The 18,096-nt window shown below is 47.0% G+C and overlaps 1 protein-coding gene across 1 annotated transcript in view; it reads right to left on the bottom strand.

Moving 5' to 3' along the window:
- CACNG3 (calcium voltage-gated channel auxiliary subunit gamma 3) overlaps nucleotides 1-17,602 on the bottom strand; it is a 61,468-nt gene extending 43,866 nt beyond the window's left edge. The window contains exon 1 of the mRNA XM_044980468.1: nucleotides 17,166-17,602. Coding sequence (XP_044836403.1) covers nucleotides 17,166-17,376 — 211 coding nt within the window. The 5' untranslated portion in view covers nucleotides 17,377-17,602. The remainder of the gene's footprint in view (nucleotides 1-17,165) is intronic.
- Between the last annotated feature and the right edge of the window lie 494 nt (nucleotides 17,603-18,096).

Genomic DNA, 18,096 nt, shown 5'->3' with positions numbered 1-18,096 from the left:
TTTATAGAACACCAAAAACAACATTAAAAGAACGTTGTTACAGTTACAAAGTCAAGTACTCAAAAGTTAGGAAACACCAGATTTAAGGTTGCCTGAGCAACCTTAATCCCACTTCCGGATGCGTGTGCATTACAATACAGTCTCTAATTACGCAATCATATACTTTGTTTCCCCAGATTTTTTTGAAAATCTCTCTCTATATCCGTGGTGAAACCTGCCCTAAGTAACAGCCTAAGAAGAGACCTGCTAAAAGTTGTTGCCAAGTTGAATCTGGTCTTTAATAAAAGGTTGGATCAACTGTACGGAAAACCTTAGGAATACTTTAGTTCTTGCATAAGATGGGGGACTGCTTTAGACACAACAGGGTGATCAGCAACTTAGCAATACTTGAGAGACACAGATAGACTCATGCGCTTAGTCGCTACAGAGATGCCCAGACACCAGGGTGATGGACATTACTGCAAAAGTATTCTATTCTCATTTGAAGGACATGCCAGGCAAGAACATTCAGGCAGAGAAAGATGAATTATTCATAGCACTGTAAAGGGATGTTACAGCAGGGCCTTACCCACACGATAGAGCCTGCAGGACAGAGACCTCACAGAGCCCTGCCTATACAGGATGGTGCCTTGGGCATGGTGAGGGGCATCGGAGGGAATGCCTCTGAACTAACTGCCTGATATTATTGTAGCCTTTTTCCGTCTACTCCCCGCTCCTTCCCCCTGACAGTTTCATTTGTTATCTTCACTGGTTAGTCCATGTCTAAAGCATACGCCAGGGCAGGGACTTAGCTACATGTTCGGTAGAGTGCCAAGCAAAGGTTGAGGTTCTGTAACGCTAGTGAATACACACTTCTTCTCTCTTGGAACACAACTCAATTGCAACTCTGCCAAACATCAGTGTGTCCTTGCGTAATTGCGTCCCTATCATTTTGGGATAGACCGGTCTGATTTTACCTCTTTTTACCTACACCTCTACCCCGATATAACGCTGTCCTCGGGAGCCAAAAAATCTTACCGCGTTATAGGTGAAACCGCGTTATATCGAACTTGCTTTGATCCACCGGAGTGCGCAGCCCTGCCCCGCCCCCGGAGCACTGCTTTACCACGTTATATCTGAATTTGTGTTATATTGGGTCGCGTTATATCGGGGTAGAGGTGTATTAGTCCAATTCTGGTTTTACTGGGTATTTTAGTCCTTGTAAGAGCAGTAATTCACACATACATTGAAAATGTACAACAGTGGCATTCTGTGTCAAGAATGTCTCTCTTATCCTCCCACCCCGCAAGGAATTGTCAGAATCAAACAGTATTCCAGAGGTCATTTCTCCAGGTGTACTTGCTTCCCCTAAACATTGCCTTTCCAGCATAAGAACCCCAGAGAATCCGCTCTCCTCTCTGGGAAGCCGAGATGAGGAGAAAAGGAGGACGAGTGATCTGAAGGCCAGGGACAGTGCAGAGTTCGATAAACTGAAAAACCACCCAAACAAAGAGCAAGAACGACTCTGTGGGAAGGACAAAGGAAATAACACTTTGTAACCTCTCCGCAGAAAGGAGAATGAGAGCTCACAGGGGAATTGCCACCACAGCAAGGCTTGTCACTTGGCTAAACAACCTGAGGACTAGCACCTGGAAGAGAATGCACGGCAGTGGATTCACCATGCCCACGTGCCTTCTCTCTTATACCCACCTGGCACAGGAGTACAAGGCAGGGCAATAAAGAACCAGCCCATAGCAGTGAAGGGTTCACATGGCGTTGATTTAGTGTGTAAATCACCCACCTGCCATCCACATACTCATGGAGAGCCAAAGATGAGGGAGCTGGACAGCCCACCAAGAGCATGAAAAGAGGGAAGGCTCCAGGGAAAGATGGAATTCCCCAAGTCATAATAAGGGGAAACCAGGCCCATCAGCCTAGGAGTTTCACACGAATCCTAGTTAACTGACTGGGGGACTGGTCAACACTGGGAAGATTGTAGCAATTGCCAGTCATGTATCCCAGCAAGAGATGCTTGTAAAGAAACAGAGACAAATGGCTGATCAATGCAGTAACTTCCACCAGTAGCCATAGCAGACTAAATGAATACCACAGCCACCTTTCTAAGACAGGAATGGGGCCAGCCAGACCGTGGCAATGCCTTTATCCCAGGCCTAGATGATGAACTATACATGGGGGATTAGAAGCAGCACCGTCAGGGCAATAGTTTTTAAGAGGTGATATTGACAAATATGTCAATAACGGTAGCTACTTATTAGTAACCACTTTGGATATTCAGGGTTGGTTTTTTCCCATTGCAATTCAAGTCACAAATACATAGTAAAAATACACTCGCATGGCAATCACCAATTCACTAGAGAAACGTAAACTATGAATGTTTGAGAGCCACAGACACATCACCCTCAAATGCAACCAATTGTTATCCTGTAGCAAAAGTCACAAGGTATGCCTGCCTGATGACATTATCCCTAACGTGTGGCATTCCCAGGGACTTTGAAAACTGCAGCAAAATTGAATTTATATATTCCCCCATTTTGCTCTTCTCCTCTGCTCACAGGTGTGGAACAACATGACATTTTCTGCTCTCATCCTAGTCTTTTGCACTAAATAAGAACAACTTGGCAACGTTTTTTTCCCCCCATGAGAAAACGGGGACATTAGGTTAAGTAATATGGCTGCTGTAGACTGAGTAGCACCTAAAGAAGGGGAGAGAGATCTCCTCTAATTTGATGACCTTTGGGTGTATTTCATAGGTGCTCAACTGATAGATAACTATGGAGAGGTGATCTTTACGCTGAAGGTACCTAATTACATGCTCAGAACGCAACGTTCACCCAATCTGTTGAGCTCTTTTAAAAAATAAAAATTGGCCTAGCAGACTAATGCCACTGCTATAAGATGAGGATTCTCTGACTCTATGCTGGGCTTCTTCTATCTGACATACCATACTGAGTGTCTTTTATCCCTAGTTTCCTCTAACTTGTTCCACTTTTCTCTTTACTATGGTTCTTTTTCTTCGAGTATAAAACAAGTGTAAAATATTCTTGTCCAGTAAGATGAATATGGCCTTACATTGTACTTACCTATATGGGGTTTGCTTATTTCATTGTAATTGCTATAGTTTTGTTTTCCTCCATACAATAAAAACATTTACTTAATAAAACTGAGTAGCAATGGCTGATGCAAGGATTGTTGGAGATGGCCATCCCTTGCAGACCAAAATAGTAGCATTCTTAATACTATAATAGTAGCCTAAATACCAAGGTGGAGGGGAGATCAGAAATATATAGAACCTGAGAACATTGTCATAAAATGTTACCTGTCCAGGAATCATAATCTATTTGCCTGTCCTTTACTATTATGATTACAAAAAATGCTTATATTTTCAAGCCTATCAAATGCAGTTACTCAGCCTGGGTGATGGGGGTGAATTTTGCAAGTCAGAGATAGAGAAACAAAAGAAAGGTATTGTGCTACCTGCTGCAAAATGGAACAATATGCCATACTCATGAGCTCATTCTATCATTCCTTATTTGGAAGTGCTAACCATGGAATAGCTACAGGCTAGGTGCCTCTGAGGATGGGAAGTGGTTGAAGAGCAGACACGAAGTAGCCAACACACCACAAACTACTGGAAAAGTTCAAATAGAACTGACAGCTGCAGTTCACCTGTCTGAAGCTTTAAAATTCTGGAACTGTTCCTTGTCCCTGGGACTGAAATTAAAATAGAACAATGGCAAATTAGTCTCCTTATGAGGCCGTCTGCAGTGAAACATGGTGAGAAAGTGAAATCCACTCACAGGGCAGTGATTGAAACAAGAGCAGAAAATGGTTTAACTTCACTCTGTCCTTGCTAGAGATGGAATGACTCTGTCAGTCTCAGAAGCAGCACTGTAAGTTACTCACAGGACAAGATACATAACCCGGAATAACAGCTGCAGTTATTTATTTTGACCGTGCTTGGCTGTGGCATCTGCGAGTCTCACAGTAAATGATAAACACACAAAACATCAAGCTGACCTTACAGATGACTAGATTAAAATCGGGCTCAAGGCACATACTATACCTCAAGGGCAGTTTGTTAAAGTACTCAGTAAAAACGTGAGCTCTATACCATGCCCTAAAGTGCATCAGAGTTGGCCTCTGGTGGAGAACTTGGGAAAGTCAGCTCCACAGGCAGAGCTGCTCCAGTGAGAGGTGCCTTGCCTGTGATCCTGCAGAGGATAACCCCAGCAATCAACAATACGAGTGACTGGGCAGGATGCAGAGCAGAATGGAACACAGGAGGAAAGTGATCTGCAAAAGTAACCAGATCCTAGAGCATTCAAGGCTTCACAGGGGACAACCAAGAGCTCAAACTGGACCAGAAGAGGAGGAGACACTGAAGGGAAATGAACCTGGCAGAAGACTACATAAGCCAATAAATGAGGCTCCAGCACCATTAATATTGTGCTGTTATTTGACAAGACAGGTGTAGATCTAACACCTCACAACATGAACACTGTTTTTCTTGCCTTTTGTGGTTCTAGATCCCTGGGGTTCACATTGCACTCCATAGCATGGTATCCGGGCACCGGTGCAGAGCTGATTCTGGGCTCTCTAAGAAGGGCTAAAAACAAATAATTGTTGGCAAGAGTGGTTTCCATGGAGATGGGCCAATGGGTTTGGACAGAGAGGCCCCTGTTTTATAACTGCACATATGTGCATAATGTGTGTGCACAAGGACTGTACTTTGGTTTATAGTCTCAGCAACTGCACACACACATTTGCCTTTTTGCACCATTATGGAAATCTCTGTCTTAGTGTCAATATGGATTTCTGTTTCTGCTCTGGGGGGATAAGGTCTGATTTTTCTGGGCTGCATTTTGCAGAAATCAATCCTTTCCTTTTTTTTTTTATCATCACAGAATACATGGTAATTCGAGAACAAAAATGGATTTTGTTCTGAAATCTTTTTGATGTGTGTTGGGTGGGCCAAGGTTAATTTCACTTCAGATAATAATCCCTTTATATTCATTTCATATATTTGTCAAGCAAGGTCACAATCCAGTCAATTGTAGCCAATATTCAATATTTTCCCCTCAGAAATTCCATTTGACCCAAAATAGATGTGCATGTCAAGTGATGTTTATGTTTCCTTTGGGTAATGGCAACAAGAGGTTAACGCTTTCAAGCAGGCTGCTTTGTATTTTCCTAGGATATAAATATTCATCAGGACATGGAATGTGCTTTACAATAAAGCACAGCCCTACTTGCAGATTATATTTCTAAAATATTAAATTTAAAATGTTTGAGCTGATCTACCTAAGCATGTCGCTTAGAAGATAAGACTGTAAAGACTCATATGTGAATCATCAGGGCTAGTCCCGCCAATCAATGATGTTAACACTTGTTTGTTATATAATCAATTTTAAATGATATAATGAGGAATGCAATAGTGTTCCTTAGCACAAACTCTGAAATGTCTTCTATTTATTGAGCTGTTGTGGAGCTCTGTCAATATACATGAGCAAAGAAAGAAGACACCAGTAATCAAACAGACACTGTCACTCTTTATCACAGCAGGTGTCTCCTTAATCAAAGGAATCTCTCTAGATGCCTGCTGATACCTTACTTTCTCCCTGAAGTCTGGGTTCACGTTGAGCCAGGGTTCATTATAGTCTGGGCTTTAGGATTTCACAAAAGGAATGGCAAAATAGATGGATTCAATTTGTACATTTAACCCCAGAGAAAAGAAAAGAAAAGATACAAATAACTTTAGGAAGAAGTGTGAAGCCATAAACCACAATGAGTTCTCTGAAGATTGCTTTTGAAAAAACATCTTCAACTATTTCCTAAATATCAATGACTAAACTAAATTCAAGAAATTAGTCCAAGAAATCATTTCAAAGATTGTAAAAGGTTATATTACAGTTCTAGCCTTTCTCCAAGGACACAGAGGGAGTCAGTTACGGAGCTGGGGACAGGATTCAGAACTCCTGGCTGCCAGACCTGTGCTTCAACCACTAGATAACACTCCCTTTCCTTGTGCCCTTGTACTATGTACCAGATATATTAAATGGCTCTGAAAGTGCCTTTCGGTAATTGTATATCTGAAGACAGAGGGAGGTGAGGAGAAGAGGCTGAGTTTTCATTCCATTTCCCTCATCACTTTCCCATGCGCCAAGGATGGGGTTGTCAAAGCAGCCTAAGGGAGTTGGATTTGGGTGCTTTACCTCCTTAGGCATCTACGTGCTATTTGTGCTGATAAGAATTAATAATAACAAAGGCATGGCAGAGCCGCTCTATGAATCAGCCAGGGAGAGAACATAAGAACAGACATACTGGGTCAGACCAAAGGTCCATCTAGCCCAGTAGCCTGTCTACCGACAGTGGCCAATGCCAGGTGCCCCAGAGGGAATGAACAGAACAGGGAATCATCAAGGGATTTATCCCGTCACCAGGGTCGGAGAAAGGATGTTTTGCGCCCTAGGCAAAACTTCCACCTTGCACCCTCCCCGCCCCGCACCCCCACCCTGAGGCACCCCCCCCCATGGCAGCTCCCCCCCTCTGCCCTGAGGCACCCCCCCGCGGGACCTCCCCCTGCCCCAGGCACCCCCCTCAACCCCAGCTCACCTCTGCTCCACGCACAAGCACGAGCGCCCCGAGCATGCCATGGCTGCTTCACTTCTCCCGCCTCCCAGGCTTGCAGCGCCCATCAGCTTAGGTGCTGCAAGCCTGGGAGGTGGGAGAAGTGAAGCAGCCAGGGCATGCTCGGGGAGGAGACAGGGCAGGGGTAAGCTGGCGGGGAGTTCCCCTGTGGCTGCCCCCACCCTTACTTGCTGCAGACGGCCCTCCCTGCGCTCCCCTGCCCAGCTCCCTCCGCCTAAATGCCGGCGGCGACCGGGGCGGCTGAAGATCCGGCCGCCGCCGAAGAAAATGGTGCCCCCAAATGCCAGTGCCCTAGGTGACCGCCTAGGTCACCTAAATGGTTGCACCGGCCCTGCCTGTCGCCCATTCCCAGCTCCTGGCAAACAGGCTAGGGACACCATCCCTGCCCAGCCTGGCTAATAGCCAGTGATGGACCTATCCTCCATGAACTTATCTAGTTATTTTTTGAACCCTGTTATGGTCTTGGCTTTCACAGCATCTTCTGGCAAGGAGTTCCACAGGTTGACTGTGGGTGGTGTGAAAAAATACTTCCTTTTCTTTGTTTTAAATCTGCTGCCTATTAATTTCATTCGGTGTCCCCAAGTTCTTCTGTTGTGAGAAGGAGTAAATAACACTTATTTACTTTCTCCACACCAGTCAAGATTTTATAGACCGCTATCATCTCCTGCCTTAGTTGTCTCTTTTCCAAGCTGAAAAGTCCCAGTCTTATTAATCTCTCCTCATATGGAAGCTGTTCCATATCCTTAATCATTTTTGTTGATCTTTTCTCAACCTTTTCCAAAATATCTTTTTTGAGATGGGGTGACCACATCTGCACACAGTATTCAAGGTGTGGGCGTACCATGGATTTATATAGAGGCAACATGATATTTTCTGTCTTATTATGAGAGGGTCATTTACAAGGTGAACTATGCACTTTGACACCCTTCTCTATATGAGAGCCCTCATGTGATTGCCACAGAGGGGTGCTAACTATTTATACATTTAAAAAAACCCTTTGTGTTAACTTGATAAATGAGGTTAATGTCAATTTATTGGAGTGTACATTACGTGCATTACAAAAATCCATGTGAGCAGTAATTAGTATGATATAGGAGACACTTAGCAGAATTTAACATCCTGGCCATTTCATCAGAGCTCCTGTCAAGATACCCAGAACAATCACAGCGCATTGTGGACACATTGGGACACAGATGCCATTTGGGGGTTATAGTACTTTTTTAAGGCCTGGCTTTCAAAAGTGGTGATTTTGGGTGTCCAACATGGGATTCCTGAAAGGGACCTGATTTTTGGAAAGTGCTGAGTTCCCGCTCTTTGCACACCAGGCCCCTTTAAAGTATCTTAAATTGGGCATCCAAAAAGCACTAGTCACTTTTGAAAATGTACATCTAGGTATTTTTTAAGTAAAATCACAATATGTTCTGCACTGATCGGTAGCTGTTTTAAATGCATTAAGTAGGTGCTGCACAGCAAGCCTAGGACCAGAGTTGGTTTGCATGAGCAAAAATAGGAATTTAAAACAAACAGCCTCACAACATTACAACTGTGAAAATGCCCCAACACTGGCAACGCAAAACTAACAGCCTCTATTATCCACTCCTACCTGAGTAAAAGGAGGCTTCTATCATACATTATTAGAATCATAAAATCACAGGGTTAGAAGGGACCGCCAGGGTCATCTAGTTTAACCCCCTGCCAAGATGCGGGATTTGTTGGGTCTAAACCACCCAAGACAGATGCTATCCAGCCTCTTTTGGAAAACCTCCAGTGAAGGAGCTTCCACGACCTCCCGAAGCATCTGTTCCATTGTCCCAGCTGTTCTTACAGTTAGGGAATTTTTCCTGAGATTTAATCTAAATCTGCCGTGCTGTAGTTTGAACCCATCGCCTCTTGTCCTGCCCTCTGTGGCAAGAGAGAACAACTTTTCTCCGTCTTTTTTGGAGCAGCCTTTCACATATCTGAAGACCGCTCTCATATTCCCCCTTAATCTCCTCTTTTCCAAACTAAACATGCCCAGTTCCTTCAGCCATTGCTCATATGGCTGCATTCCATCCCTTTGATCATCTTTGTTGCTCGCCTTTGGATCCTTTCTAGTTTCTCTACATCCTTTCTATACATTGGTGACCGAAACTGGACACGGTACTCCAGCTGAGGCCTAACAAGCGCTGAGTAGAGTGGTACTATCACATCCCATGACTTGCATGTTATGCCTCTGTTAATGCAACCTACAAATGCATTTGCTTTTTTTGCAACAGCATCGCATTGTTGACTCATGTTGAGGCTGTGATCCACCACAACTCCCAGATCCTTCTCAGCCATGCTGCTGCCAAGCCAGTTTTCCCTCATTCTGTATTTGTGCATTTGGGTTTTCTTCCCTAAGTGCAGCACCTCACATTTGTCTTTGCTGAATTTTGTTGTCCATAACCCAGTTCTCCACTGTATCAAGATCCCTCTGAATTTTAGCTCTAGCACCCAAAGTTTTGGCAACCCCACCCCCCACCCCCAGCTTTGTGTCATCTGAAAACTTGATCAGTCTGCTCTCCATACCTACATCCAGGTCATTAATCAATAAGTTCAACAACGCTGGCCCCAGAACAGATCCCCATGGAACCCCGCTTGAGACCTGCCTCCAATCCGACATCATTCCATTCATAGCTACTCTTTGTTTGCAGTTGTTGCAATTATGTCTCCACATATTTTATTAATTAATTACTAATATTACAGGATCTTGGAGATGCCTTTAACAAGATCAGGGCTCTATTAAACTAGGCACTGCACATATACACAGCAAGAGACAGTCCCTCTCCTGAGGAGCTTGCAATCTAAACAGAGGAGAAAGGGAAACAGGCACAGAGAGAGAAAGCAACTTTCCCAAGGTCACAGGTAGAGCTGGAATAGAAGCCAGGTCTCCTGACTCCAGGCCCAGTGCTCTGTGCACTAGATATGCCCTGTATGCACCCAGCATATATAGACATGTGGGGGTAACATTCAAGCTGGATACTTGTGCCTTGGTAAGTAGCCATTGTTTTACACACAAGGCAGGAGAGAAGGGTTGAGGTCCATCCGGGAGGTGACTCCATTTCAATCAGTGGAGTTCCAATAGCCGCGAGTTTTTTAATTCAAGTTGTTTGATGGACTTCTGAGTTAGATCATCCCCAGGTGGGAACTGGAGCAGCACCTACTCACGACAGCTTTAGAACAAAAACTCCCCTATGTAATTTGCAAGCATTTGATCCACGTACTGAAGTGATTGGCTCCCCTGTGCCCGTACAAAATGTGCCATGTCCAGAGAGAGCGTGGGGTGATCCCACCTGCGTCTGAGCTCAATAGGTTACTCTGCCAGTTGTCTGTATATTCCCTAGACCGACAATAACATTTTGCACTTCTAGACCACATTCCATCCACAGACTCAGAAGCATTTAACAAATATGGATGAGCCCACATAGCCCTGCTGAGAGGTAGGTGTCATTATCCCATTGTACAAATGGTGAAACTCAGACACAGAAGTACAAAGATTTGCACAAGGTTACATGACTGCAGAGTCAGGGGTTGTAACTCCTCTTGCCATGTTCTCACCATTCAATCACACTCATCTGAATCTCTGTATTCTAACCACCAGGAAGTTAGCATATTATCCCCCATCTTTTCACAGCAGTAAAGCCTGGAGGATCCCTTTCTCCTGTAATAATCCTCAGGGTCTTCTCCCTTTAAAACCACTGCTACATCCCACAGCAATCAGCCTCAACTCGGGATTTTTCAGCCTTCATTAGCCATCCCGAATTGTGTACAACAGCGACCGTACATGGTCAATTTCCACATAAGCCTCATTCACATGCAGACTTCCACCGCTATGAAAGAGTCACAGCTCGGGAGATGCCAGACGACACACCGCTCCTATGCCGTTATACAATGCCCGACTCGGAGCTGGTTCACAGCACACATTTCACTTTCACCCATCACAGTGACTGCTCTGTCACTCCTTCCGTGCCGCTCGCAGGCAGTGTGGAACTGTCACTTTGTACGGCCCTGAATACAGGTACTCGAGCCATGTAAACACACTGCCGTTCTAACAGAGAACACTGCAGGCCTTCTATCAAAAAGAAAGAAACAACCCCTTCCCCAAGACACTTTCTCAAAGATTAGTTCTCAGGAGCTGGTTAAAGCCATTTGCGTCTCTGGGTAAATACTGGCTACATGGATGTTCAGGGCAACTGGGTATTGGAGAACAGGCATGTCTGAAAGGTCCGGGGTCTGGCAGGCAGTTTGTGACCTGGCTCCCTTCAGAACCACGGTCTGTGGCTCTCGCTATTTAAACACAATCCAAAATCAGAACGTCCAGGAATTCCACGTACCCACTTCCACTGAGACTTTTACTCATGGGTTGGAGGCCACGAGCTCGAGTCTTTAGTCCAGCCGTGCTACACCTGGTGCAGAACGCAGGGGGTGGCACTGGAACAAAGGTGGCTCTAAACCACCTATCATGGGGGGACGCTCACCTCTCGAGAGTGCCTCCTACGGGCTGGGTGTGGTACTGCAATTTTTCTTCTTTGCTCCTGATGCCCCGTCAGCTGCTGACCTGGCCAGGCAGGTCTTCAGTGGCGCAGTCCTCTGGCCAAGTCACACAGCGTCAATATGCATAAATGAACGTCTCCTGGGGTAACAAAGGTCCAGCTAGGACTATCACTGTACCCTTGTTAGTGTCTTCAGCCCTGTCTCTGGGCTCAGTTCTCAGCCCCTCCTGGGCTAACTTTAAGTCCTTCTATGTCCCCAGGGGTTTCTCCCTGGAGACCTTTTGTCTTCCCTGGTTCTCACTGCCCCAGGTCTCCAGCCAGGTCATCTGTCAAGTTTAGTCCCCTTCTGAGGGGTAACTAAGAGTTCACTAGACAGTCTGGCTGCCCTGGCTCTGGGGGAGGGATAGCTCAGTGGTTTAAGCATTGGCCTGCTAAACCCAGGGTTGGGAGTTCAATCCTTAAGGGGGCCATTTAGGGATGTGGGGTGGAAAAAAATTGATTTAGTTGGGGATTGGTCCTGCTTTGAGCAGGAGGTGGGACTCAATGACCTCCTGAGGTCCCTTCCAACCCTGATATTCTATGATCAGCCCCATCCCTAAGCCCTTTAAATTCCAGCCCTTTGCTTGGGCTTCTAAACAAGCTAAAGTCACTGGATAAACCCTATTCAGGAACAATAGAATGGGCCGCGATGACACAACATCAAAGATACCATTGCCAGTGTTCGAGTTACTGACAACCCGTTAGAACAGGAACTGGAATCTTTATGGATCCGTGTTCCAACTGGCAAATCACAAGACAGGGGGTGGATGGGGCTCTATTACAGACACCAAACCAGCTGAAGGAACAGGATAAGCAGCTCTTTAAACCTCTGTCTCTAATATATAGAAAAAACAATTGTGTTATCATGGGGGGTTTCAGTCTGGCGGACGTGCTACAGGTCTCATGCTGCCTTGTAGCTTCTAAACATTATAAATAACTTTCTAACACAAAAAGCATCACAACCAACTCAGGGTAATTCTATATTAGACCTGACTCTGATGGATAAAGATGAATTGATCACAGAACTAAAACATGATGGTTGCCTAGGTACAAGTGATCACAACCTAATTTCATTTGCTATCTGCAGACAGAATACAGTCCAAAGCAGCAGTACATATACTTCATGTTTAAGGGCCAGCCTGTCCCTGTTTGCCCTTCTGCCCCTTGTCTATGTAGACTATGAACCCTTTGGATGTTGTAAATAGACTGTTGCACAGTCTAAAAGTGTTGGCGGAGGGAGCTCAAATCCGTGGCATGATGCATACACAGCCAGCAGCGTCTGAGCCAGTTTCTGCAGTGCAAAGAGGCAGGAGCAGAGTCTGCCCTGCTACAAGCGCCTAGCACCGCGGAGTCTGATCTCCACTGGGGAGTCTAGCCAGTGTGGTGACAGGATATGAACAGCCAGATGGCTACCAGCCTGGCAAAAACAGCCCATGCTGGGATCCAGGGGCAGAGCCAGGAGGCCGCTGTGACAGTGAGTGGGGCTGCAGGGTTTTTTAAAAGAGTACTAGATAGTTTTATGACCATTAATGAACCTATCTAATTGTGTGAGATGAGCAAATGAACAAGGGGGCACCCCACTGTAATGAAAGGTCAGCTGATCACCTTCGCTGGTCAGGAATGATTTCTATCCATTGGGATACATTATGGAGGCTTTTGTCTTCCTTTGCAGCAACAGGCAATGGCTATTTAACGCAGTAATGCCACAACAGGGTCAGCTACAGAAAGGTTTATAGACAATCATAGAAGATCAGGGTTGGAAGGGACCTCAGGAGATCATCTAGTCCAACCCCCTGCTCAAAGCAGGACAAATCCCCATTTTTTTATTTTGTTGATTTTTTTTAACCCCAGTTCCCTAACTGGCCCCCTCAAGGATTGAACTCACAACCCTGGGTTTAGCAGGCCAATGCTCAAACCACTGAGAGGTCATTTAGCCACTCTCACTTCAAGAAGGTGAGCAATAACTTTGGCTCTCTAGAAAGATGGTGGTGGTGCTCCTAAGGGTTACACCTGGAGAGACCTGTATTTGGGACTGGGTGTAGTGAGGAAGGTGAATAGGCAAGACAGTGCTTAAAATATGGATAATTCAAACAAACTGGGCCTGGTTGTCCTCTCATTCACACCTGGTTTACACTTCTGTAATAACTTGGAGTTACTCCCGACTGACACCAGCATATGGAAGAGAACAATTAGGAGCACTATATTTAATGTTGTTGAGTTAAATTAAATCTGATGGAAACCAAACAGCTGTTACTTTTCAGGAACCAAAGCCCAGCTCAACTATTTCCTTTTCTCCATAAAAGTTCTATGCGTTTTCCCCTTTCTATATTAACCATGAAGTCAAAGAAGAGGAAAAACAATTTATTATAAACCACCAAAGACGATGCACAGGAACAAAATATATTTGTCAAGTTTGAGCAAGAAGCACAATAAGGTAGCTTAATAAGATATTCACATATTCTACAAGTGATAATTAAAATTCAAACACTGCAATTTAAAACAAAGGCCACGTTAGCATGGTAGTCTGTGAATTCCTGCTTAGACTTTAGATAACGAGTCAACCATTGATTTGTATTTTCCAGTGTGGGTGTCTCTACATAGGTCCTTTGCTGGTTCATTCAAGATTTATCCTCTTTTGCCTATGGGCTTTCTACAATCATGTGATATAAATTGTTCCCACGCAGCTACTGTGCATGTATAACTGACATATATTTAAAACGCATCAGAGAAACAGTACAAGCTCAACACTCACTTTGGTCATTTGAATAATCTACCATAAACACTCAGGTAGAGAAAATCTAACATGTAACAGTTTGCCATTTAATTTCTTTGCATCAAATACATTAAAAAGCCATGAGCATGAACTGTTCAAGACAAGTTCTCTTTCCCAAGGAGAACACCTGTTAATGTTAACAGCATATTCTGCATCTTTGCACTCACCACTTTCATTTCCAATTAGTGTTGATATAGGGCAAAATTCAAGTATTTCCAATCCAGGAAAATGAATATATATAAATTCAGGTATGATTGAGGAGATAGTTCCCTTAGAAACCAGTCAGTATATCTTGTGCATAAAAAGTATTCCATGCACTACCTTAACAGCCATGTTACTGAACAGCAGAGACGGGTGGGTTTCAAAGTGACTAACATAACAGCTGGACAAAATATATTGAATTAGAGAAGGAAATTCAGAGCTCTTTTATTTCAGCAAAATGTCCCCTTCTATCTAGCTGAGAATGTTGATCTGCTGCTCACACTTTGCTGGAGGCAAATTTGTCTTTTCTAGCATCAGATCAGTTAACAGAGCACAAAACACAAACTAGTTTCTCAGGCAAATATCAAGGCGGTGCCTGTAGCATCCAGCACTGTGCGGCCAGGCACCTCCAGCGGTTCCACTGCCTTTGGAACTGGCAGTTTACTCATAAGCATTGGGTGGCTCAGTGGTTAACAGTGAAGGGTCCCTTGCAGCTCAGCTACTGGCTCAAAATCAGCCAAAGTGAGTGGTGGCCAAACTGGCCATTACTACAGTAATGCCCCACTCAGAACAGAGGCCCCATGGTACTGGCTGCTGCACAAACACAATGGTAGACAGAGTCCCTGCCCAAAGGCCGCAGTCCTGCAAATAATACTGCATGGGCAGACTGCTGGGGATTGAAACCAATGTCCCAGTGCAGCAATCCACTGCGAAGCTCTCAGCTGTAGGACTGGGGCCTCAAAAGACAAGAGGAAGGGAGGAAGGGAGGAATACAACACAGGAGTGATTAGAGCAATGTCAGGCACTCTTCTCCTTAGTCATCTCAGATTTCATCCCTGACCTATGGGAAATGAACTGTGCTATTCATCTTGGCGCTTCAGCTTGATGCTGTGTGGCACCTTACTGACTGTGTTACACAAGAGACCAGGGTCTAATTTCTAAAACCAACCCAACCCTGTTCTCTCTCATGGTTTGTTCCAAAGCAGTGAGTTACATCAGTGAGGGTAGCACAAAAACTGTAACACACACAAAAATAAGAATTTCAGACATTCCTTGTGCCTCCCTAACACTTTTCACACACCTGGCTCTTTCCCTGTCCCCATCCCCAAAAGAGTGACTGTTTACCACAGATTCCTTTATATACAGTTAAGGTCTGATGCAAAGCCCATGGAAAGCAACGGAAATGCTCCCACTGACTTCAGTGAACGTTGGACCAGGCTTTTAATACCATTTACACATACACACCCGGAACACAAAAAGAAGGAACATGTTTTATAAACTTGTCATCAAGTATTGAGCACTTTCAGACACCAAGGAAATAGGCACCTTAGAAATATCACAGCTTATTTAGCCAGGTTAGAGAGATAATTTCCCATTACAAGGTGCATAACAGGGAGACGAATGGAGCTTTGTGCTGTAAAAAGGCCATTCATGTCTTAGTACCAGCTTAACACATATATTTGGTGGTTACAGAACCAGCTGCTGCAATTTATTTAAAGTTACTTCCCAACCTGGCTCCTCTCTTCACTGGTTACTGCTCAGGTACCGGGGCTTGGATTCAGGCCAAATTTACACATTCCTAATTTTCTGTTCCTAATTAACATAGTGTGCAATAACTTTTGGCAGAAATAACTCTGAAAAATGGATGTAGATGCAGCATACTGAGCTTTGGAGCTTGTAGCCGATTTGGGCTGGAGACATTTGCAGCCGATGAAGAACACAAGAAAGAGCTCTGGCTGTTGGCAAGGAGGTTATGGAGTGATGTAGAAGTACTCTACAGAGTGAAGTTCTGACACAGACATTTGTGGACTTGGGAAATTGGATTCCAGTGAGTGATGGGGGCACTGATGGGCATGGTAGGTGCTTCCTTCCAGACACACAGTATCTAATGCAGCCTTTCCTGATGTGTGAGGTGCAGTCCCTTTCCCAGCTAACATGGTCAGGAAGAAGAGGTGTGTGTGACTGGTTTCTGTTTCCTGGACAGAGGGCTCAGCATACAAAAAGTTGAGACCTGCTGGTCTAACGGATTGAATCATCCAGTTGTGGTCCAGCAAAGACTGGACATGGGGGCAGTATCTATCCAGACCTCAGGCTCAGGGCTTGGAACAGGGACTAGGATCTCCCCTAGCACATTGCTACTTGACCTGCTGGTGTGTTATTTATCCATTCATATTTGAATTAGAAAAGGAGCATGGGCATCAAGGGGGACTATGGCCCTCCCCATCCTAAAACAGCTGTTTCTCTGGTAAGGGGCGGCCGCAGAGAGCTGTTCAGAAAACGAGGGAAGTCCGTGGTGCCCAAACTGGCACCGTGGGGAAGCTGACCCGCGCCTGGCATTAGGAGCAGCTCCAATCATGCTGTCTGTGGACCATCAGGGCTCTCACCACTCACCACAGGGTCACCAGAACTAGAGAGGCCCCACCCAGCCTGGCCCATGACCACCTAGACCAGACAGAAACTGCCCTGACTTTCCTTCAGGCTTTGCTTCGCCCACTGGCGGGGATTGTATCTAGAACTCCCAGCCCCTATTCCAAACCAGGGAACAGAGCCGAAAGCGGCCGCTTGTTCCTACGGGTGTAAGTGAATCGGTGATTCTTTGGGAGCAGGCGTCAGGCAGAAAAGTTTAACTTTAACCAAACGAGAACAGGTCTTGTTCAAACGGACCCTTGATTTCGCAGTGATGGGGAACCTGCGGGGCTCTTTCCTGTGCGCCTGTCTGCAGCGGGAGGGAGGCAGGGAGGGGGGGGATCTACCCCCTTTTCACCCTGAAAGGACCGGCCACGCAGCGCCCCAGCCCCGGGGGGCTCCAGGCCCGTATCACGGGGGTCAGGGACACCTGGGGGAGCGCGCACGGGGCGGGGGTGGGGTACGAGTTGGCCGGTGCCGCTGGGAAGCAAAGCGGGCGAGGGGAGGAGCAGCCCCCGTCCCACCCGATGTCCCCCCAGAGCGGGGCTGAGCGGAGCCCCTGCAGCCCCGAGAGCTCCGGGAAATACCTTCCAGGCAGCACGTTCTCCACAAGCCCGAGTGGGTCATCACCTCCTCGTTCTTCCGGCTGGTCTCGTTGTCGCTCGTGGCTTTGGCCCGGCACACGCCGCGCGAGTACAGCCAGTAGTCCGTGCCCACCGCGATGGTCATCAGGCTGAAGGCTGCGAAGGCGCCCACGGTGGTGATCAGCATCTGGACGCCTCGGTCACACATCCTCATGCTGCTTCATCGTCCGCCGGCCGCGGGCGAGGGGAGCGGGCGGCTCAGGCCAGCGCCGCGGGAGCCCGGGGCTGCCCGGCTCCGCACCAAGGCGGCCCCTGCCCGAGGGGAAGCGAGGGGCAGGGCTGGCGGCGCGGGCTCCTCTCCGCCTGGCGAGCTGCAGCCGGGCTCCGGGCGCGCATCGCTGTCCCCGGCCCGGCGCCCGTGGGCCGGAGCCTGGCTCGGGAGCCGCTCGCCCGCCCGTCCCCTCCCCGCGGCGCGGCGCGGCAGCACTGGCGCGATCACGGCACAGGCAGCAGGAGAGAGGTGGGGATTGGGGGGCGCGTGTGGCGGGGGTGGGAGGGCTGCCTGCGAAAATAGCTCCGCTCGGGGGGCTGGGAAGGAGGCACCGCTCTGAAATGGACCCGCTCCCAGCCCCTCCGGGAGCTCGCCCCGGTCCCACCCTCAGCCAGCGCGGGGGGCGGGCGGAGAGGACAACGACACAGGGCTCCCCCCCCGGGGTGCTGGAGGGACCGGACCCCCCTGCACAGGGACCCCCCTCCGAGTGCTGCCCGCCCCGGTGCTGGAGGGACCGGACCCCACTGCACAGGGACCCCCCCCCGGGGTGCCGGACCGCTCCCGGCACAGGGTCCCCCCCGGGGTGCCGGACCGCTTCTGGCACAGGGTCCCCCCCCGGGGTGCTGGAGGGACCGGACCCCCCTGCACAGGGACCCCCCGCCC

This window comes from Mauremys mutica, chromosome 11 (assembly GCF_020497125.1).
Source record: "Mauremys mutica isolate MM-2020 ecotype Southern chromosome 11, ASM2049712v1, whole genome shotgun sequence".
Taxonomy (NCBI): domain Eukaryota; kingdom Metazoa; phylum Chordata; order Testudines; family Geoemydidae; genus Mauremys; species Mauremys mutica.
The sequence above is the reverse complement of the archived record's forward strand: the minus strand, read 5'-3'. Positions and strand labels throughout refer to the sequence as shown.